The sequence below is a fragment of the Strix aluco genome, chromosome 2, assembly GCF_031877795.1.
Source record: "Strix aluco isolate bStrAlu1 chromosome 2, bStrAlu1.hap1, whole genome shotgun sequence".
Classification (NCBI taxonomy): Eukaryota; Metazoa; Chordata; class Aves; order Strigiformes; family Strigidae; genus Strix; species Strix aluco.
The window spans coordinates 49467039-49491377 of record NC_133932.1 but is presented as its reverse complement, the minus strand read 5'-3'; the positions used below and the strand labels follow the sequence as shown (position 1 = coordinate 49491377).

Genomic DNA, 24339 nt, shown 5'->3' with positions numbered 1-24339 from the left:
ACAATCAAACAAGTCTGTCACCAGACAAAGGCTCGACTGAACCTGCAGTAAAACCAATTAAGCACGCAGTAAGTTTAGAGCAGGTTTCTGAACTAAAACCCTTGCTCTGTGGCCCATGCTGCACCAGCTCCAGCAAGCTTCTTCCCAGAATATTGTACACCATGACACAGCTGCAAAGGAATCGTGTGCATTTGAAGGAGGGCTACCAGAAGCTGTTACAGTAAGCCTGAGTAAAGTAATTTTAATTATTTTTTTTAAACTCAGAAAAATAAAACCGTTTAAACCAAAGTGCTTTTCCAGGCACTGAGCTCAACCAGTCCCACAGAAATCTCCTTTTATATCACCATTAAGTGAGAGGGTTAGGGGAGGCAATCCAGCTACCACAGGATTCCCCCTCCTCCTCGCTGTATTCCAAGACACAATGGGCACAGAAACATTCACTTCCCACTACAGAGCCACAGCCAATTACATAGATAGGTTCACTATAAATAAACAGATTTTCTACTAATACCTTTAGGCTTGTGTGGTAATGGTTAGTCACTTACAGTAGTGACGGATGGTCACTGAGTTGCAATGTAAACTCAATGTTAATTGGTATGTTAAAATACTTTAATTCTGAATGTGAGATCTGAGAACCATTTTATCACACACAAAGGTATACAGCGATGTGCATAAATAATACCCTTGAACAAAGATACATTTAGCCTATTATCAGAGAGGGTAACAACTTGGAGTGACTTTCTCAGAGCAGAAAATATGTGAGCACATATTCTATGTCTTTCTGTTTATTACTGTATATATTTTATATCTTTTACATATGTATATATATATACACACACACATTCTGTATGACTGTACATACATTGCTATAACTACTGTGATTGTGGTACGTGATTAAGTTATCATGAACTTCAACAGCACACTAATTCTTCTAAGCATCTTCATTTGCAGGATTCATTTTCTTCACTGTGTCCAGAGGTTCTGATGTCACACCTTGATCCCTACTCTATTAACCTCTTTTTCTCCTCTCCAATCCTTTCCTGAAGGTTGAATTTAGAAATTATGATAAATTCATCTTCAAATACCGCTGAAAAGGCAGTAGAGAAAGAACTTGGTACCCCCTTAACTTAAAAATGTTACACAAAAGTGACCCAGGTAGGACCACTGGGTCAACGGTAAAAATCTGCAGATAATCAGAAGTAACACATAGTTCTGAAATAGATCCCTCCACTTCCTGCCTTCCTACTTATTTTTTAACAGCCAACAGTGACCAATGCAGCAACAGGGGAAAAAGCTGGGATAGAATTTCAGTTCCTTTATTTGTGTGGTCAGTCAAGTATATTCAGATTCCAAAGAGTTTTAAAAAGAAGAAAAACAGAAAATAAAATATATATCCACAGTGTCATAATCATTAAAGAAAAAGATTATATCATCATACAGATACTGCATCAGCACTGGAGCGTGGCTATAGAGAGAAACTCTACGTAAGGAACCAAGAGCTTACTATCACTGCAATGCCTTCACCTGATCCGGATCAGGCAACACCCTTGTGCCTCTACTGGAAAACTATCTAACTTACAGATAAAGGCAGCCAAATCTTAGAAAGGAAAGGCTGATGTATAACACGCTGGTTATTACAGTGCTCACCGTCCTGACATGAATAGCAATCAGCTGTTAGGAGTCGTGACCTTCGTGCTATCCTAGCACCAAAGGAAGCTGGTCCTAACTGTGAATGTCTCAAACTTTCCTTTGCAGAAGTAAAATTTCAACAGGTTGCTTTATTTTATCAACCTGTTTCATGCATCTGTGCTGATTCACATGAATTCTACTTGCTGCTTCCTGATTTCAAAAGATTTTAAACCTAGCAAGGAAGCCAGAGTCTATTCTCATGTATTATAAGACATCACATTTCATCCATTTAACCTACCATTGAGCCCAACTACTACTCTTTGGGTGTCTTGATCAGACAGGGTATCAGTCTTGATTTGAAGGTATCACAGGTCCAATTTTGTGCTTGGACTAATCATCCTCACTGCTAAAAGTTGACGCCTCCCATCCACTCACCTTCCTAATTTCAGGATGTTGGGCTTTATCTGCCAGATACTGGAGATTATTAAAACTTTATCCACCACATCAGAAGCACTTCAGTATCAAGTACTTTCTTCCTGTTACTTATTTGCCATAGTTATGTCCACCATGGTGTCCCCTCTGTGGTGGGGAACTACTCTGTCCTTCACAGGTAAACTTGACAACCTATAAAGCTGTGCAATATTCATGTTTCATTACAGTCTGCCATGGAACCAGACTAATAATTCAGCTGAGGAAGCTGTCCTCTAGCTGTATGATAAAAAGTCAGTGTGATAAAAATCCCCCCACCATTCAGCCGCTGACTTGTTTGCTGGCCAACACAGATTCTCTGGACCCCTAACTCCAGCATCAAACATAACCATTACCATTTTAGCAGCATTTTACCTTTCCTGCTCCCAGTCCCTAACAAACCAAAACGCTCTGCTCTGCAGTGCCATTTCCCAGTCCCACCCAATCTCACCAATCAGATCTCCATTCTACAGACCATGAGAAACAATTCATTAAGGAACTCACTTACAGTTACATCAAAAAAAAAAAAAAAAAGTTAGAAGAGGCTGGCAAGGACCAGCTGTATGCAAACAGAATGCCAGAAGACACCATCTGGCCACCTCATTTCACTGCAAAAATCAGTTCCCTCCCATGGGAACGTCAAACTATCCAAAAGAGGAGCTGCAACAAACTTATAAAATCCCAGCTGATGGGAAACACCTGCTTTACATTGTGCACACACTAGTAACTTCCAAGTTTATGGTGCTGCCCAGATGCACGTGTCCTTGTTAAAAAAAAAGACCCTAAACCTAATTTACACAAAAATGTAGGTCAAATGAATTCATCTGTGTGTATCTACTTATTGCACACATTCCTCTGACAGAACTTCTATCCCTTAACAGGGAAACACAAAAGAGAGCTACTAAGAGAAAGAAGGCAGATGGTGACAAGCAAAGGTTGCAATGAGATCTCTCAAAGCAGACAGAGAAGCTATCTAAAGCTTAAGATTGTATTTTTTCAGCCTTTTTTCCTAGCATCAGCACGTAAAAGTGGCTTTCAGCAATCCCTAGTAGCAGAGAATAAAAAATCCAAATATATGCAAATACATAAATAGCACTAAAAAGGTGGAGTTTGTTGTGGGGTTTGGGGTTTTGTTTTGGGGTGGGTTTTTTTAGTATTGCAAGCACCTGTCTGTTAGCCATCTCTGGTGACAACTCTTTCCAAGACAGCATGCTGCTACACTGCTGATGCAGCCTTCAGCACGTCAAATGTCTTTCATGATTGCAGCAAAGTGTCGTTTCCCATCTAAATACAACATGGACTCTGAAATAAGGTGGAGAAATAGAGAATCACATTAGTAACTCAGTATCAGTACTACAGCAACTACACAGAATGGCAAGATTACGAAGCAATCCACATTGTCATCAAAGCATAAAATAAATGTGGCTTGCCAGGAAATCCTGTTAAATTATTCAAATGCCAACAGTCCACCTACTAAAATGACCAACGTTCAAACAGAAAGCAAGCCGTTTTGTCCACAGAGTTATGATGACAATGCATTAATTGGATACTTGCCTCCGTAAGTTTTGGGGACAACCTGTGGGATCTCATTTTCTGATATAAATGTAAAATGGAAGATATTTGTTGTCTGGTGCTCCCTGGTATCTGCATCATAAACTTCACTGTGTACTCGAACCTGGATGTAGTTTTTTTCTGTGTAACAGACCTGCACAGTTAAGATAAGAGTTATAGTTTGTAATTTATCACTGGCACTGAAAAACTGTAACAGACTTCTGTTTTACGGTAAAAGTCACACACTCTCATAATGCACCAATCATTATCGGTGATTAAAAGTCACTACAGAAAAGTTTTTCTCCTACCTGTCCAGAAAGCAGTAATAAGGATCCAACTTCAACTGGCCTCTGAAACATGATATCGTCAACAGATACAATAAAAGGTCTGGAACTCCTGAGCAAGAAAAAGAGAAATTTCTTCTCAAGAATAATGAGGATGTTTGGAGAAATTTAAAATATTTCATTGTCAGCATTTTAATGAAACCTCTCATGCAAAAAATACACACTCTCTAAAGATACATTATTGCATCATTACTGTATCTTATGACTTACACTTGCTAGGCAATCTTCATGCCATCATTGCTTAGGCCTCAATTTTCCAAGCACTGAAATAAAACACTTTCTATCAGGCTATGCATGCTCCATTAAACCTATGCATAGATCTTTGTTGGGTGATGACCTCAGTCACACTTTTTAAGCACAATCAGTTACTAGAAGTTCAGAAACCACTCCTCTTGTGTATGGAATGAAAAGATGTAATATTTATTTGATAGAATGTCTATTTTATATGTTTAGAAAGAAAACATATCTTCAAAAGTCAATCTCAATAGCTTGGTAAGATTAAAGAAAACAGAAAAAGGATCTATTTTCTATCTTGACATGCAATGCTTAAAAACCAAGCTCCAAGGAGCAAGATGCAAATCTCTTCATAAATACAAACAGATGCTCCAAGTAAAACAGTGCTGTGCACTAATAGTGCAAGATCCTACTAGATAGCTAGGTCTTTTCTACTCATTAGGTTGGTTAGCTTGGCTTCCCAACCTACATACATGTGCACAGGGCTCTGGATTATATAAATATCGTAGGCCTACAACTCACCCATAGCTGCAAGCAGTTGCCCATCCCAGTTCAAATGCCTTTCTCATGAGAAAACCCCCAAAGATTCTATTGAAGATGTTCCGTTCCTGTATGTAGAAACAAAAAAAAAAAAAACACCTGCTGTATTACATATATTCTTTTCAAAGCATTGTGTTGAAGTCTGCACTTCAGTTCACAGTATTTAACAGAACTCCCAGCATCTGAACGTATAAAAAGCACTACTGAAATATATATGCAAAAATCCAAATGGTTGAGGCAACTTAATAGGATCTCATCCAACTCATCTGACAACATACAATAAAAACTCAGAATTGTTTCAGCAACTAGAAGCCCAACTTAAACACTCTGCAAAGGAATTTCTTTATAGAAAATGAATAGTCTGGTAAGAAAACAAAGTAAAAATCTTCTATTTGCAGTGGCAATCCATACAGATAATAGAAAAATGGCAAAAGAAACTAAGATCAAAATAAATTGCAAGGACTGCAGAACAGAAACAAAATAATGGCTTGACTAGTCTTACAAGACAAATCATAAGTAACTGTTTCTGTAATTCATTAATATTTTTCAAAATACCTGAGGATGGCAAATCTGTAGGCCTTTTAGCTTTGCATCTTCCATCCACACTGAATTGGGTGGTAATTTACGACTCCGGAAACTTACTGTCCTTTGGAAGAGACAATAAACTTTATAGCCCACATTAGCAGAATTCAGCAAGTAAAAAATGCACAAACAGCAAATGCAGACATACACTAAAAAAAAAAAAAAAACAAAAAAAAAACAACACCACCAAAAATCCCCCAAAACCCAGAAATGCTATCACTAAACACTGTTCCAACTGACCTTGAAGCCTTATCTAAAGGGATACTTTGATTTGTTACTGCAATAAGCCTATACTCCTGCTCTTTCAAAAACTTCTGCTAATGTTTAACCTTACGTGAATGAACGAGCTTGAGAAAGGTACATGAAAGAAAAGATGAATCACAACCACAGAGTTCACACTTTGTCAGAAAAGCCTTATTCTGTTTTTTGACTCATAATATGAATTAAAAGCACACAGTGAACTAACAGAGTAACTCAACATCAAACATCCAGATGGTTCGAGGTTTTCAAATCCAGACAGAATGCATACAAAATACACCTGCTAATTTTAAGGGAAAGCATGTCTCACTTTGGTAAACAGTTTTGAAAATAACAATTGTTTAATGTTAGTAAATTATAGAAATTATAAATTATCCACAAATACAACATTGCACTAATGTTATTAGACACTGTTCTATCACCACTGGCACTGGACGATTTCACACAAAGCTCAAGTATAAGAGAAGTATGTCAACAACAGTCCCCCTCAAATAATGTTGTCAGGTATTATATTTAAAACACATTGCAAGGTTACCCAGTCAAAATATGGCCAATTCCTGCCCTCACAGGGTTTTTTCTAGATATCATGGCAGAAAACTCTTTGATTATGCAAGTCACATGGCTGCAAAACCATTCCATTCCCTTACTTGGTTAAACATCATTAACCTTTTTTCCTCAAGATTATTCCTAACAGCTTGCTGAGAAGCTCTTTGTGCTTACACTACCACTTTCACCATCTTGGCACAGCTAACACTCTTTAACAACAGACTCTTGTAAGAGATGCAGACATCATATTAAAGTTTGTACCTGTGTTTCAAATAAAATGCCACAGAATTTAAACGGTTAAATGGGAAAACAAAATGCGTGTGTTTATTCCATACTACCCTCTTACTAACACCCACTCAAAAGGCACATTACTTTTCTCTTTCATAAGACTTCAGTCCTCCTCCACCCCACCCCACCCCACCTCCCCTTCTTGCCTTGTGTCCAATGTATTAAGGAATATGTCATGAATAATTTTCCTTTCTTCTGCAGTGGGAGCCATTTTCAGTAAGGAAGCAGTGCTGAAATCAATCCTCTTCAGCTTGTTCACTAAACACACACACAAAAAAATTGTATTACAGTTCAAAGAAAAAGGAAAAAAAATTTGGCTTTGCTCTGAAGATTTTAACCTGGAATGAGCTGTCTCTTTCCTTTTTTCTTTTTCCCCCTGTAAGTTAAAGGCTGTAACTTCACAGTCCCGTAAATTCAAACAGAAGTTTGGCTTTTAGAATTGACTGCAAAGAAAAAATAAGGCAGAAGTTCACTGTTACCTCACCAATGTGATGAAGACCTTTTATATATATTCTATGACACCCACCCACCACTCCTACAGAAAACTTAAGTACTCCCCTCAAAGTACAGAAAAACGTATCAAACAAGAAACCCTACAGAACAAACAATCCTCTTCAGGTTTTGCCCATGGTACAAGAATGTAAATTTATGATAGAGCTTATCACCACAGGCCACATTGATGGAAATTTTAGCTTAAAAGGTCTTCTGTTCAGTTTATTCAGTTTTTAATGTTTCTCTAATTCCCTGATTTAAAATTCCAGCTTGAAACAAAAGAAGATGGAACTACACACTCCTTCCCTGGCTCTCCCCCTTTCTTTTGGAGTTTCCTTCCAAAAGGAACATGGGCCCCCAGACAGGTAAGGAGCTATGATGCACCTAGTAGACCCACCATGTGGGCAATCAATCACTCAGAGCACTAGGAAAGCCTGCCCTGCACTCCGATCTGAGGTGGAGTGAGCATCCTGGAAACAGAGGGGTCTAGTGGAGGTGCAGAGCACATCAGGAATGCCCTTGTCTGTCTCCTTAGCCAAAGAGTTTCCAAGAACGTAAGAGGCTTTTAAACTCTCTTAGGCTACTGACAACACGTGACAGAACAAAAATCTGATCTTAAACAAATTAGGAGCATTTGTAAGTAGCAGAACTTCTGAATTTTACTTCCTTCCAGCTATTAAGTTGAACCTGAGGCAGATGTGCATACTACCAGGAAATATGACATACATTCTCCTTGCTTGAAGATTTCTTCCTCCTCAGGGCTCTCAGGAACAAGTGGATTAACAAACGCTGGCCTATGGACAGGAATTTTTTTTTAAGTTACAAACTTTACAAGAATTTGTCCTGTAAATACGTTATAACAGTCTTCCATTTTTGCTTACATAGACAATACAAGATGAAAATACAAACTTCAGGTTATATCATAGAAATAAATACATCTGCCAACAGAATAACACATTAATTTTAACTCTGAAGAGACAGTTGAAGTAATCCAACCACTATCTAGTATAATTAAGAAAGAGTAAGTGATAAGTGATGAATCTATGCTTCTTAAAGAGGTAAAACTGTATCCATAGATTATAATGAAGATTATTCAAGCAGAAAGCTGTTTAGAAACTCAGCAAATGAAGATGTGATGATCTAGGATAGTCTAAAATAGATACACAAAACTTGAATGGTATCATTCCTCCTGGAATAGAAAGAGCACAGTGCCGGAGCCAGCAAGCGTTCTTATAATCTACATGTTCCCATGACAGCCTTATCAACAGCCAGAAGCTGTTTACCACGTGTACCACTTATCAAAGAAGATGATATGAGGCTGCCTTGAGCACAAACTTGTATGTTTATTTTACTGCACAAATAAGTTTACTCTAACCTCATTATATAACATTTAATTCTTTCTTTTCACAAAGAAAGGCAAATACTTATTTTCAAGAGCCACTCTTCCCCATAATTTCTAATTACTATTTTTCCATTTTCAACATTTATACAAATACTCAGAACAATATATATACACATACGCACACACAAATATCTGCTGAACAGTTCACCTCTACCCCAAGTCTTTACTCAGCCTGGTGACAAGAGACATGCAGAGAGGATCTTTTCACTTGGAACAAACTGCTCTTTACTGGTTTGCTAAACCTCTGGATTTTGGAGATACACCAGCTCCTTCTCCATCACGGAGCTCATTCTCCCTCTCCTCAGCTCAGGACACAACTACATTAGCTTTCCTGTCCAAGCCCCAGGCTGCTGAGATGCAAGCCTGCAATGGTCCAAAAGGCACACAACCACGTTTCTGTGGCACTATAACCAATCTAACATACCCTGTAGCCCTCTGAAAGGTTTTTACCTCACATAGAATAAACGCCCTCCTTATATGGACAGAATGCTTCCAAAACACAGCTGGCTTGTGGCCAGCTGGCTTGAAGAACAGCCTCTGAAGCTTGTATCTATCTGCACAAGTCCATGTAGGTTTGTCCTCAGTCAATCTGCTAGTGTATAATTACATCAGATTTTATGTAATTCTTTTGCAAAATAAGTCCTTAAAATGAGAACCATAAATATAAGTTTGTTTTTTTTAAATGTATAGTATGTTAATGAGCTATAAAAAGATCTCATAAATCTGAAGGAAACCAACCTAATAACTAACATTATCAGGACTAAATAATTATGCCAAGCAAAACCCCTTCATTAAACATATCCCTCTTCATTAAATACAGGCAATTATTTAAATTAGTTAGAAACAGAAAATTGTTTATTACTTTTGCAGGCTATACAAGAAAGAGATAAGAAATACAACCAATTTTTCTGGTGCTGGAATCATAAACCAAAACTGAAACTGAGCAGCCTGTTAGTTTAATGACTAAGGAATTACAGAGAGAGTAAACCAGAAAAATAAGAAAATTTGCTGGATTTTTTTTAAGTTCTGTGGGAATACTTACCAGTTCCATGTTACTTACATAAGCAAGTTTTAGGCTGAATTATTCTGATGACACCTATCATGTATCTATTAGGGAATTAACAGCACTATTCACTCAAAGACTATTTAACCATTGAAACTCAATCTTTTCCATTTTTATGGCAAGAAGGCAATTAATTCTAACAACTACTAGAATGCAGGTGGGTTTCTAGCAGACTCATTCACTTCTGCGTTCATCAGACCAGTTATTCAGGCACAAGGAAAATCTGTTCAAGAAAAGGGTCAGATCCCAAGAGTAACAACAATTCCTGGTGTCATCTCACTGCTGAAAGCAATGCTCTGAAGCTTGCTGCAGGAAAGTAACACTTGACAGCAGAAAACATTGACTATGTGATTTATTTATCACCTACACTGTATGGCCTATACACATACATGGCAAGCTGACATGTTTGCTATTTTCACCACAGCAGGAGTCTGAAAACTGTTTTTCTGTCCTACAAATTACCGTTTATTCTCTGGATCCCGGGCCACCATGACAAAGGTTGCATCTAACACAGGGCTGTAATCACCATCATGTAGCTAAGAGAGACAGGAAACAATTATATTTTTAAACTCTAAAATTGTAAATGTGCTTAGCAAGCTATTCAGCTGACATCAACTATGCCAGCACACTGTTAATGTTGTTTATTTTCACGTTCTGTCATCCCTTACAAGATCTCTCACGACAGGTCGAACAGAAGGAAATAACACAAATTAAAACTCTAGTTTCAGGAATTCTGCAATGTAAACATTAAACAGGGAATGCTTATTAACTACTACCTTCAGCTGGGAGGGGAGGAAATCAACACCGGCATTGTAAAAGGACCGAGTTACCCTTTATTCTGAGAAATGTCAAAACATTTTTTTGTCAATACCAAATTGCCACAAATGCCAGCACCGTGAGGAGTTCTGACAGTAAAGGTGTAACGTTATTTTCTACATCAGAGACTTTACTTAAGGAGACCAACTGAATAAACAGAGATTTACCTGTTTATCTGAATTATAGCCACTAACACCACTTAAGTGTTTATAGCATATTTTTGTTAGTCTAAATAATTAAATTGACATTTCAGTTAACTAATCAATTGACAGTAAATATTCAATAGAAATGTTAAGAATTTTTAAATTATTAATATTCCTTCTGCTTCCTGAACAGTGTAACCTAGTTACACCCTTCACTTACTTTCTATTATTTACTATTTAATAACTTATTACAAAAATTGTGCTACACAGTAGATAAGTTGAACACAAGAGATACAATTTAATACTGAATCTGAATATCAACATTAAAATTTATAAATCTATAAAATGAAAAGGTATAAGGAAAATAAAGTTTTTCAAAAGCAGGGAGAAATTTATTTAAGAACATGCAGAGCACAGCCACCAATTTTTTTCTGTAGGGAATACTGTGTTGCAATTTAATTACAAAATGCTGGTTAAGAAAAATGCATGTCTTAAGAAAGATTAGCAAGATCTTGCTGCACCTAGACTACTGGAAGTCACTTTGGTCTTGAAACACTAGGGCTGTCTCAGGTCCTTCAAAAACAGTTATTCTAGAAAATATAATTTAAATTGCTAATACCATCATCCAGAATTCCCCTTGAAGCACCTCATGTCTGTCATAAGATGGAGAGAAGTCACAGGAACTAACCTGCAGCATGTGCATCTTCACTTCCATTGAGGTCCTCCCAACCCAAGAAACATTGCCTGTGAATTTGATGTCACAGTCTGGATATATAATCTTCTTGCACAAATCTACAAGACAAACATTAGAGGTTACTGGAGACAGATCACTCACATCTAATATTAGAAAGACCAGACACTCTAAGACCTTTTCATGTTCTGCAAGTGGCAACACACACAAAGACAACCCGGAAGAGACAGTTGTTGCGAGGGACCACACTGCTAGCCTGCCGTTTCTGCCTTTTCAGACTCCTAAAACCAGAACAGGAGGAGGAAGTAGGCACACAGGAGGCAGACGGATGGCAGACCCACAGAGGTGTTCAGAAGAACATGCGACACAAGCAAGGTCCAATCCCACCAGAACAAACACTGTTCAATAATGAAACTAAGGAAACTCACTTGCCAAAATAAAACCAAACACAGAAGTGCAGGAAGCATGAAAATTGTATTTTGAAGGGAAGGGAAATATGAAATGCTGAAAAGCATCCACAAAACCCTCCTCCCTCCTCCCTTCAACAAAAGCCACAGTGCTCAGAGTTCAAAGCCAAAACAAGATGAAGTAAACTAAACAGGAGAGTGAAGAAATTATCCTCAGTAACAACCACGAAAAGGCAGTAGTTGCTGAAAGGGTAAGGCAAACAGATGAAACCATTTCTACTGACAAAATTGTCACTTACTGATTTTATCCACCAGAGCTGTAACTATTGATAAGGGAGACCTTGGCTGCATTTCCTGCTTGGTGTGAGTGTAGCAAATAAGAACTGTGGAGAGACCAAAAATGGAGTGAGCTCTTTAACAGAAACCTCAGTGGAGCAGATCAAAGACATCTTTGTGAAGCATGAGAAGTACCTGCAAAACACAAACTGAAGTATCATACTGTAAGAGTGCACAGGACTTCCACATTTTCATGTATGTAACTCACAGGATTGCTATAAAAAAACCCAGTAATTCAGCAGCTGTCTCAGTTATCTGCATATTTACATGCCACACAGAGAAATTTAGCTGAGCACTTTAAATCAATTCATCACTCCACTTCCAATCCCATGTAATCTCTTCCCTCTATCCCTGCAGCCCACTGTCTCAGATCCTTCCAACCCTCTATTTTGATTTCATGCAGGTTGTCCAAGGATATGTGCTATCTGAGGACTTATTTTCAAATTCACCTTTAAAGAGCTGCAGATTAAACTGTGCCTTACAGTCATGAAAACATAGTCAGATGTACTCATCATACTGTAATTACTACTAGCCAAACCACTAGTTAAATTGATTAGCTGTGCTCATAAGTGCACATCCAAGTAAACATACTCCTTAGAATAATACAAGCGTGCAAAGATTTTTTTTTTTCTAGTATTCATGTGATTTTCCCTCAACACAGATTTACATAGTCAAGAGTATCTGTTTGTACTTAATGAGATAAGAGAGAAGGACAAATTCTGTCCTTCCAGGTAATCTAAGATTTTTTTTTCCCTAAAATTACTGGTCACAATTCTAAAAACTGTTATGCCTATCAACTCATGACATCAATATGATTAGTAAGAGTCTGAATGGGATTTATCTGAATCTTATTGCCAAAGACAAAAAACTAGAAGTCGATCAGACCTTTATGCAGTACATCTGCCAGATCATAGAATATATTGGGGTGGGGCGGGAGGGATATGAAACAGTACATTTTCCTGTGAAAACTGCTGACCAGCATCCTGAATACCATGTTATTGAGACAGAATCTTGATAAACCCAAAATGACACATCCCCAGGGGAACTGACTGAAGCCCAATATGACTACAAACAAGGCAAAGACATTCTGTGCTACAAAAAGAAAAACTTAAGATCTTCACAGATTTCCAGGGAAAATAAACATGGCACAGGATGAAAAACAGGCTCATCTCATCTACCAATGGAGGGTAGCCAATAGTTTCAAGTTTCCTTTTCTAATTCAGGACAGGTACTGAAGCCAGTATCTTCTACATCCCAGAAATAAATATAAATCATCTAGCTATCTTGCTTATCCTTGATAGACAGGTGACATGCATTCACTTGTTTCTCTGCCTTCCTCAGTCTTGCCCATCTGGACCCACAGAAGGGCTTTCTTTCCTGTCAAAAAAACCCCTGTCCTATTCAGAACTTTCTGTTAATAAGCCCCTACTCTTTGTCAAAAACCTCCATCAAAATGGTCCCAACCAGCTACAGAACTTTGATGAAGAAGGAAGTCAGCTGGTGACATCTTAAGGTAAAACGAGTTATTTAGCTGCAAAACAAAAGTCAAGGATCTTGAACTTTTAAAGACCATGAATAAATGAAAAGGAGAAAAAGAAAGTTAACTCATGAAACAACTGAATTGTTTTTACCCTTAACATCAATTTGGAGACAGAACCCAAGATCTATATCAAGTGTTTTTCATTTGTTCTCAACGGATACATTCTGTTCTTTCCAGATTATACTCTCTTTTCCCCAAAGGGAAAATTAAAATATCTGCACCTCACTATCTGTTGGGTTTTGTGTTTTTTTTAAAAGAGAAAAATCATATGTTTTAATTTGAACTAGCACACTCTGCAAATTTTCTCTGATTTAATATTCAATGCAGATTCATAATCTAGGATCATTTCTCAGTAAATTATTTTCATAGTTGGTCCTTTATAAAATTGGCAGAGGCAAGAAGCTGAAGCTGAGCAATTTTGCTTCTGTCTGTTCTTTATCATCTTTTCTTCTCTTTCAGCTTTGGTATCTTTCCTTTTTTTCCCTCCCCTTTGAAACAGCCCATTGATGTGACTCCCTCCCTGAGGTCATACTATATCATACCAAACAGTGCTCAACAGTACTCAAACTCACTTTGTCTGCCCTACTTGTGCATTCTTTACAAGGGCATAGATACATACCTCCTAAACTGTCAAGATCTTCAAGTATCCTTCCAAACCTGTAAGATACGTTTTTGGACAGTCAAATACCTACATACATAGTAAATGAAAGTTAACGCTTTCCTGTATGTGTAACATGGTTGCTTTGTTACCTTACACTGTTGTGTACATTCAAGTACTTTTCTCTTATTTCAGGTTGACTTCCTAGAGGTAGAATAACTTCCAAGTAGCTATCCTTCATTCTCCTAGGAGGGAGATCTTCCTGTCGTTTTGCCAGTAAAGTATGAAGAGCTTTCCTTTCTTGCATTGCTTGCACATGATCCCTGGTAAGGAAAAAAAAAACACTCCGTCTGGAGTATGACAACAGAACTGCAACCCTAGCTAAAAGATGGCACATTGAAAATTATCAAAATGAAAACAAAAAAATAGTAAAAATAGGAAGATACAGTGTGCCTTGAAAAGAAAGTGAAATGCACATAATGAGATATACTAAGCAAGACTACTGCGGAAAACTTTTAAATAGTTTTGTGTACAAGTGGCAAGCACATACTTTGCACCAGAGATGATCTGAATGCTACCAAAATGGTTCCCCTTGAAAAGAGCAAATCAGATGTAATTTAACCTATGAGGGTCTGTGCATATTCATGTCTTCCATAGCTACTGTATCACAACTCTTCCTACAGTGCCAATTTTAAAGGACTGACTGTCAACTTACAATCTCTCCCAAGAAGTAAAGCAGATGTACAGTGTCAGTTAGTACTAACAACAAAGATAACTAATCTGCTAAGACATGCTATCATCCACAGGTGAGTTCTCCCTCTCCAGCATTAGCTCATACAGCATACACTGGATCAGCAAGCTAAAAGAAAGGGAAAATGAATATATTTCTCTCTCTCTTCCTACCCAGTCATTTTATGACTATACAGGAAAGCTATAGAAACAACACAGAAAAGGAAGCACTACCCCTTCAGAGCTGCTTTTCCAGCACCACCAAGTCAGAGAGGTTGCAACTCACACAAGGGAGTAAGGGCCAACTTACTGTCACTTCTTTCCAATCTACCAAGTTGGCTCCTTGTACAGGTATGTATAACAATCTTCCCCAACACTCTCTCTTACCTGTTCCTCCAGCGTTCCCTTAAAAGTGTAACCTGATTGAATAGAGCAAGTCTTTCATAACATCCCCAGAATCAACAACAAAGCATTAAAAACCTAAGGGTTAAAAATGTAACAGTTCCGGTATAAAGCCAAGAAGTATGCAAAACTATGAATCCATCTCATAGAGCAAGAGAAGACATAAAACACTATGTAACCAAACTTAATTTTAAACTTGCGGATGCGTGCCATTCATTCGGTAGTGCATGCTGCATTGCTGAGATATGAGTGCCATTGTGTTTAACAAAACCAATTTAAAAAAAAAATATGAAAGAAAACAACAGAAAGAACCTTTTCACCAAAAAGAAAATTTGTCTTAAGCTTTGACTTTGGATGAATTCTGGGTATTAGCCATTTAAGATGAGGACTTTTTTGGCTTGAGTTTTGTTTTTAGAAAAGTACAAAGCAGTCACACTTCAACATATTTATATTCCCTCTTTTCTGTTTCATAATTTTTGGGGAAATAAGAATAACCCATGATCAAAGAGAGTAAAAGTCTAGCAGAAAATTTCAGTTAGTTTTGTTTGTTTTAAATATGAAATATGGTTTACCTCATCTGGGCAACATGATTACTGCACAGTTCAGAGAAAATAGAAAGATAACATACTCCTCTAGGGGGTTAGTGTTTGAAGTTATGCCACTGCATATAAAAACCAGAATATACTAGATGACTAAGGAAAGATGCAATGTCTAAAATGATGTACCTTTATGCTTTTTAAAAGATTTGTTTCCAAGGTCTTTCAGTGAAAGGTTTAAGAAAAATTAACAAGAGAGTAAATCAGAAATTTGTCTACAAGAACAGAGAAACCAAAGAATAAAAATTTAACTATATCCTGTTTTCACCAGTCCCATCCTGGCTCCTCTGAGGTCAGCAGCAGAATTCTTCTTGCCTTCAGCTTCAGAATGTACTCTTCAATATACGGAAGTATTGGGCTCAAGGCAATAACATTTTTCAACAGATAAATACTGTTACACACTGCAGTACTAGTCATACAGTAACAATACTTCATCTAAGTATTAACTAACACCTACTCTAAACATTCCGAGAAATTACATTATTGATTTCTGAAATGGCCACAACTCTATCTAGATTCTAATTAGCAATGAACAGATTAATCATTTTAATTACAATTTAAGTACAAACCCAGACTAAATATATAAGCAAGATATTTCTTTCTAATACAAAATACCACTGGCCTTTACAAGAGAAATCATGAACCAAAGTTTCCTTTTAGCAAAATTAACAGCCGAAGGCATTCCTCCAACATGCATCTCTCCCCTTTCCCAGCAATCCAGAGGTACGTGCATCATTGCTTCCCTAGTTCCCATTTTGGGACCCCTATCAAGCTATTCTCTTAGGTTTGTCCTTTTTAGTCATTCTGTGGCCTAACTCAACTAAAGCACCGGCTGTTCAGTCTCCACATGTATCAACTCTTTGTCACTCCATTTTAAAAGCAGGATCTCAAAGGCTATGTGATCCATGTCCTCCAGACCTCCCCATATTAAACCCATCATTCTCGAGTACTCCCAGCTATGGGCTCCCCAGCTTTACTTCTTCATGGTAGTTGAAGCATACAGTACTCTGCAAACCATTTCTGCTGTATTTTATACAGCATAAGGGACATACCTATCTAAGAAAAACACTGCTGTGGTGATCCTGGCTTCAGTCTGCTCTCTTCCAGTGGGGGAGCAGTGGGGGAAAAGAAATGGACAGAAGATCAGACTTGACCACAGCCCCCTAAAATCTCAATCCTCAGATGGTATTTCCATGTGGCATGGTTCCTCTCCAGCCATTCTGGGCTGCAGGAAAGGCCTTTATAAAAGTCAACTTCTAGAGCCCTTTCAGCTGACCTACCAAAAATTTCAAGCCCCCTTCTGCTTAAATACTAAGCAAAAATCAGCTTCCCAGATGCAGGCATTTTCTTTAGTGTGCCTATAATCCTGTTTAGATAAACCTAGTCAGAAGGCCCGGACACATCAGACACTCCACCCATGCAAGCCTCTCTTCATTTCCCTATCAGTGCAAAAAGTTTGAAAGAAGTGCTCAGCAAACACAGCCATAGAAAATTAACAATCAATACAATAACTATGCGACCAACCAAACTGCAGTACGTAATTCCCCTAGACTGCTATACTGCCTTTTTCAGAACTATTAGCAGTAGAGGATTATAGTCAACTCTGGCTTATTCAACGTAACAGAGGGGGAGAAAAGTCACCTGAATAAAGCCAAACCGTCAATGATTTAAATTATATGCAAATTAATCTAAAATTAAGTTACAGCAAAGAAAGAAATGCCTGAGATGCTCCTGACTAAGGAGACACCGATCCCAAGCTGACAATTTTCCAAAGTGACATAGGTGCTGCCGGGCCATTTGTAATATGGCCTGCTTCACACTGAACCAGCTCAGCTGCCTCTGAATCCAGTGCAGGATAAATCCACCATATGGGTAATCCACCTACAGATAACTCAAGAAGTAACAGCAACATAACATTTCCAGCCAGACTCTATAGCTCCTAAACTTCCATTAGATTCAAAGCTAACAAGCATCAAGATCACATATTTTGTTCCTTTGGTGCTTAAGATCTTCTGTCAGAGAAACCTCAGAAGTTTGTGACTCACAAAGTAACAATTCAGAAACCTTGTTTGCATTACTTTTTAGCTGGATCTTTTTTCTTCCCCAGTCAGCAAGCTAACATTGTTAACTTCCACTACCACAATGCTGAGTTCTACCTGGGTTTCACAAATAAAGTAGAATACATTTAATGTACACTGTACCTCCAGTTGGTAGATGCTCCCACTATATCCCTCAATCTGCTCCGCACTGAAAAAAAAAAAAAAAATCAAAGCAAATCAAGCTTAGCTCTGCAAGTGATGAACATGAGGTTGCCTGGTGTAAAAGGCACAATCCTCATCCCAGAACAGGAAAATTAAGCAAAGTCATGCAAATAGCAGCCCAGAAACAGAAATTTGGCCAAATTTACTGATGCTGTTAGTAGGCATATCACAATAATGGGTTGAGTAACACGATTCCATAGCTTATCGTGTATAGCCAACAAAGAGTGTTTGTTAATGCAGTCAAGCACCTGCAGTGCTAATTAACAGCTGAAAGACAGAGCGGATCGAGATCAGATTGAGGAATTTTGATGTGAAAATATTTCAGCCTAAACACAAACAAACTGTGGAGATAACACAAATCAGAAAGTCATAAAAGAACATAAAAAGGAACAGTGCAGCTGGGAGACAGGGAATGAGAAGAGTACTATTTAAATAATTGCACCCATGAAGGCAGGTAATGTCAGCAGACTGGCTGTTGTCAGCAGGGTTTCATAGCCTAAATTCTAAGCACTCTCAAAGAACACAGTGTTAAGACACTGAAGACAGGCCTATAAAACTGATTCCGGCACTGTTTGCACCATCAAAGTTAACACTAGTTCTGCACAAGTTTTTCCTAAATTTTAAGAATAATCTGCATAAGCAGGTTTTCTACTCTTTCCTCGGATGAGGCTATTAAGTGTGCTAAGGTCCCATCAAATCTATCAAACTGCTCCATCACTGTTAGGCTGGTGAATGTATGCTGTTTGGAAACACCTAAAAACAAGCAGCAACAATTCTCAAGCTCAGAACAGAAGTTGAGAATTGTATAGTAGGGATTCCTTGCTTATTTACAAATATTTTTATACAAGGGCGTTCAAATATTAGGACAAAATAGTTAGGGACACGTCAAGAAAGGGCTACCAAAAAAAATCCAAAATTTCATGGTGAAACAGAAAGAGGGCTGCTGGTGACTCACAAGCTGATCGTAACTCTGAGTAACTTTTGGGTTATTAGACATCATCAGGCTTGGCACTTTTCAAGCTAAATGCCCAGTCAGAGTATTCACAATGATCAGCAAGCTGTCCTGTGAACCCTGGAACGAGCAGAGCCTGATTTCCTAGGTAAATCACATACCCCTCTCTCAGCCAGATCCACTCAGCTCTGCCTCCCTCCTCTCCATACAGTCACTTCAGTTTCTGCTGCTTTCCTACCAAAGTGCCCCACACCACCACCACTGCAATACCCCCAGCCTCCCCTTTCTTGTTCCTTCCCCTGCAACACCCTCAGCTCCCATCCCTACCCTCCCAGCCTGCTTCTGTTTCGCCTGCCCATGAGCTGTGGTTAGCCCAGAGGCAGGCAAGGGGCTGGCTCCCAGCCAGCCAGTGCACAGATCCCAGCCACTTGCCACCTGCCAGCAAACACCACGGTCCGGGGCTGACCCCAACACCAGCTCTGGGACCCTAACAAACCTCTGATTTGGAAGACAATTTTCACAAAGCTTGTGGAAACACGTTTCTCTTCGAGATTTATGCTCGTCTATTTTGGCTGACATCAAGCAACAAAAGGTTCTGGAAGAAGAGCGGGACAAGAAGATAAGCGGACAAAGACAAAACAGACTGCTTAGGCCTCAATTCTTTAGGAAATTAGGCTAAAAACATGTTTTGAAATTAGAAGAGTTCTACTACTAATTCTAAGAACAAAAAAATTTTCAACGAAAGAAACTGATTGAAAATTTAAGGTTGATTTTTTTTTTGGAAGGGGGGAAGGTCTGAAAGAAGCAGCAGGTTTGTTTACAGAATGGGTACTGCTTTCCTGTTACTCATACTCCACCTGTGAAGCTGCCATAGCATACACTGGATCAATACAGTGTTAGCAGAAACACTGTTACAGCTTCTAGAACACAAAACCTCAGTTTTCCCACAATGTGCAGACTGTGCTGGGATGGAGGGGGAATAAACAGCACTTTTCTCTGTTTAAACTAAGTTCACCTTCCTTTTCAACTCTAAAGGTTGAGGTAAAGAGCGCTGAAAAAAATCTCAGGTCCAAACCTGCAAATATATATACACCGTTAGTCCCATTTAATACTTCTGATTTCAATTTTAAGCATACAAGTAAGCATTTGCCAGGCTGAGAACACATAACTTTTATTTTAACAATAAAAGGGACAAAGCGTGAAAGTGTTTCTAAAATGTTGCCAAGATAAATCTAGTCCATTTTACAGGCTCCTAAGTGCACAGTTGCTTTTTTTTCCCTGCCTTGGGAAGACTATATCACTCTTCTAGATATTAGTTACTTACTTAAATTTCTGTTGTAAGGTAATTTAGCATAAAAATCCATAAACTTTTTCTCTTTTCTTATTTGGCAAATGTATTAAATGTGCAAAACAACTGCAGCAAACGGAGTTTATCTGTCATTATCATGTTGCTTATTTCACAGTATACCCTACACTGTGATCAGTGGATCGTTAATGCCGCAGCAGCAGGGTCTGAGTTTATTTGCACTGTGCTGTGACGAAGGACACAAGGGCAGCAGGACAAGATCGGTGCATTTATCTCCGACAGTGAGATCTGTGCCCCCTTGTGCTGGTGCCTCCCCAGGCTGTATTCCAGGTTCAGGTAGGTCACTACAATGTATTGTACCACCAGTTTTGGTATAGAACTTGGTCTGGAGTTGAGTTAAAGATGCAGGTTCAAATGTCTAAAATGAAGCTAAGTACTGCAGGAATTGCTGCGCAAGAGATTTTGTACCCCACAAGCCTCTTAGAAAGGAGTTACCCGGCACGCCACCAGAAACACGGTGTGCTGCCAGAGATCTAGTACAACAATATTGCCACAAATAAGATCACAGCCATTCACTGAAGGCAAAGAGGCTTTAAGCAAGTCGACAGAGAAGAATAATAGCATTTCATTTTTCATGAATGCTAGAGTAAGGAAAACAGTAGCTGAGTAAGTTTAGTGTTATAGCAAATATTGAAATATGTACAGATTACCACAACACACCATTATTCACATGAATGGGTAAGTGTCCTGTGGAGTGGAAAACACACGTTAGAGTAACAATTAAAAGAAACAATGCAAACAACATCTAGTAAGGAGTTACCTGATTATTCTACCTGCTTGAGTTTCACTTACGCATATGTTCCTTAATTTTAGTAAGCAACTGAAGGCAACCTGTCCTTGCCTGATTTAAGTCAGTACCTTTGTATTTTCAGCTGAGTTCATCCTTTCCTTCAATGCCAGCTTTCCAGTTCCTTTGCCTACTGGATCTGTGTAGTATCTGCTTGCAATGTAATTCCAAACAGTTTTTCAAACTTGGTGCTACCATATATTGTTGACAAACACTATTAGCTTTGGAAATAATATCTGGAGTATTTTTCAGGAAGCGGGATGAGAGTTACCTCAGAGGAAACTTCCAAAGTCCTGCTTGGTGTAGCCTTTGGGAGAAGCATGGAAGAAATGAGGGCATTCACAACTGGGACCCAAAGTTGGGAGGAAGCATGTGGAAAACTAGTAAGAATAAAGTATTTGGTGTTTTCTGAAAGCATGGAATCCAAATTAACAGAAATTAGTTTACGTATCAGCAAAAGTTTGTATAACATTATTTAAATGTTACAATTTCAAAACAGAATCTCAAATATTTACAGTTGTTATAGTCCAAAAAATATTAGCATTCCTTGGAAACAAATCAGAGGCAAGGCCAGGATGGCCTCACTGCTTCACTATTTTTACTGCCCTTCTAGGTGGTATTATTATCAAATATCCAAATAAAAGGGCAGAGCAGTATTTGCAAGTATGCAATATTCTGTATCCTTGCTTCTCTCCTTTAACCTCCCAAATTACTATTTAATAACAATAATGAAAAAAAGTTCTCTGACAATGAATAACCCTCATCTTCTCTTTTAGTGGATAACCCGTGGTTTCTATTCAAATAACAAAGGGGAAAAGATTTCAGAAACAAGCAGAACTTCTTGAAGAAATTATTTATACTTGTCTCCAGCCCTTTTCCTTCTCCACCTTTCTCAATACATGCGATTAGAATAGGATTAGAATGCAAGAAAACTTTTTTAAAAGCTTCTGAAACAGGAACATTATGGTTTATTACTATTAGAGCACTAAAACAGTCTTTCAACACAAAGGTCTATTGACAAGAGCATTTTCACAAGGCAATGCTGCTGATCTGATTAAAAGATTTCTCTAAGTTTACAAAATTAATGGTACTGACACATTAAAAGTTCTGTAAAACATTATTTCCACTCAGTTCCTCCATTTCTTGGCCATTCTCTGCAGTTGCCATAATACCTGTCTGTACTATGTTGACTTTCTATCTAGAGTCAACCTGAGAAGCAGTTGTTCCTCCAGAAAATAATCACACGCTCTTCCAAGACTAAAGAACCGGACAAGCCTCTAAATCTGCAGCTTCAATGATTGTACATATTTGTTGCCATTAATCTTCAAACACACACAGTGATTTTCTGCTACTTCCTAAACACTTACACTATGAGCTAACATTCAAGGGCATGTTCGTTATCCAAAGAAGAGCCACCACCTCAAAGAATAAACTCCCGAGAAACATTGCTAAATCTTCCAAAGTACAGCCAATTACTTTACCTTCAGACATGTCAGGAAGTACTGGGGAGCCACTGGTCCCAGAAGTGAGTGTCCTAGCCAGAACAGAAGGAAGCTTCCGCATGATGCACAACCTATAGGCAGAACGGATGAATTTAGTGTCATTAAAACCAATGCCATCAAAATAACTTAGGATTTATATTTGGAATGGTGCTGATTTCTTCAGAAACACCACTCCTTATTTTCAGCCTCATTTTTAGAACCAGATACAATCACTACAACAGTTCATGCCAGCTGAAACTCCAACTGATACCTGTCCTTATCTGAAAACAGGAAAGAAGAAGGATTTGCTGGCGGTAACTGTTCTCTTCACTGACTACTCAGATGCCCTGGGACAACCAGCTTAAACCAAACACCAGTTTCTACTCTGTAGACATCCTAACACAGACGGGGTCTGTGTGCATCTAGGAAATCATCCATGACCCTAACCATACACTTCTCCTGCACTTGGCTGGTGTGCACAGCAGTGGAATACCCCAAGAAGGATATCACAAGGCCTCCCACACAGTCCCATTCAGCTAAGCCTGGTCTTCTCCTCCATGGCTTAGTACTGCTGCAACTCAGAAAAAGCCCAAAGTGCAGGATATAATCCTTTTAGCTGTTCAGCCAAAGGGACAACCACAAAACCCTTCAGAGAATGTAATCCACCCAGCAATTCAGTAACTGTTCAACCAGGTAGTAGCCAGTGTGACTCCTCCACTGTGTAGTGGTAACACAAAAATACACAGAGGGTCAGCAGGAGGAAAACCCCTCGCGACAGTTCACGGCATTTTCCTGACAAGGAACGTGGGTTGCCTGTCCCTTCGTTTTCTTCAGCTGAGGCTGGGGTTTCACCTCAAAAAAATGGCAAGTCTCCAGGCTCCAGAGGAAAAGGAGGCCCATGTACACATGTTTCTCTATATACATCCCTCACATACGTACCTGCACATAAGCTTCCTCTGTCTGCAGGTATACCAGGAGTACTTAAGGGAGTTAAAGGGAACACACACAAAAAAAACCCTCAGAAGCCAGCAGTGTCTCGTACGCCCCAGAGAGGACATGAATGGCAATGGGGAAAACTCCCTATAACGGGCGCAGCTTCTGGACTCGTGTCTCATGGCACAGGCAGCAAACGACTCCCCGCTCGGCCCAGCCTGCGCCCCGGCAGGATCTCCCCAAGATGGGTGACATTCAGACGCGCTGAGGGGGGGTGACAGCCGCTCCTCCTGCCCAGAGGGGCCAGCAGTGACACGGCCGGCCGCCATCACTCGGACCCGCGCTGCCTGCACCGCTGCTGTGCAAGTTTTAGGGGGCCACGCCCTGGCATCGCCCCGCCGGCCAACGGGCCGAGCCCCCCTCGCCGCAGAGGGCTGGGCAGCCGCGGGGCGAGGGTCGGGGCGCGGCACCGCACCCCCCGGGGCAGGGCGGCGGCCCAGGGCCCTGCCCGCCCCGGCACCGCCGCGGGGAACCGCCGCCTCCTCCCCTCGGGGAGCGGCGTCTCGGCCGACCGCCCCCCCCCCTCCCCCGCCCCCGCCGCGGCGGGCAGGGGCTAAGCGGCACGGGGGCAGCCTTACCGGGTGGCCAGCATGGCGCTCGCCGCCGCCGGGGCCAGGGACGGAGCCGGGGCTGGGGCTGGGGCCGGGGCCACGCTCGCCCCAGGCACGCGGCGGGCCGGGTACCGAACGTGCTCCGTGCGCGGCCCTTGCGCCGCGGCGCCCCGGGCCGCGCCCCGCAGGCAGGGCCGCTCGCCGCCGGCTCCCCTCACCCCCCGCCCCCGGGCCGCCGGCCGTGCCGCTGGGACCCGGCCTCCCGCCAGCGACCGCGCCCCCCACAGCCGGGC

At 39.9% G+C, this 24339-nt stretch overlaps 1 protein-coding gene across 4 annotated transcripts; it reads right to left on the bottom strand.

The window, feature by feature from the left end:
* Positions 1-587: 587 nt before the first annotated feature.
* On the bottom strand, positions 588-24255 carry ACOT9 (acyl-CoA thioesterase 9). 4 transcript variants are annotated; one of them, XM_074814646.1, is made up of 16 exons: positions 24074-24255; positions 22503-22594; positions 20895-20921; positions 17857-17902; positions 14081-14251; positions 13950-13987; positions 11754-11837; positions 11045-11148; positions 9860-9933; positions 7659-7726; positions 6587-6698; positions 5322-5412; positions 4749-4834; positions 3957-4044; positions 3652-3802; positions 588-3399 (listed from the first exon to the last, which is right to left on the bottom strand). In XM_074814646.1, the coding sequence occupies exons 1-16, from the start codon at positions 24085-24087 to the stop codon at positions 3341-3343; spliced, it is 1305 nt and encodes a 434-aa protein (XP_074670747.1). In that variant the 5' UTR covers positions 24088-24255; the 3' UTR covers positions 588-3340. The 4 variants fall into 4 exon arrangements, with proteins under 4 accessions (XP_074670747.1, XP_074670748.1, XP_074670749.1 ...); XM_074814647.1 differs by lacking the exon at positions 20895-20921; XM_074814648.1 differs by lacking the exons at positions 20895-20921; positions 24074-24255 and adding an exon at positions 19365-19463.
* Between the last annotated feature and the right edge of the window lie 84 nt (positions 24256-24339).

Excerpts from the sequence above, each read along its gene's own strand:
- ACOT9 (XM_074814646.1), bottom strand. Across the intron at positions 6,699-7,658 it reads AATCTTCAAGCAAGGAGAAT|TGAACAAGCTGAAGAGGATT; the intron begins GTATGTCATATT and ends GTGTGTGTTTAG. Across the intron at positions 3,803-3,956 it reads TATTACTGCTTTCTGGACAG|GTCTGTTACACAGAAAAAAA; the intron begins GTAGGAGAAAAA and ends TTAACTGTGCAG.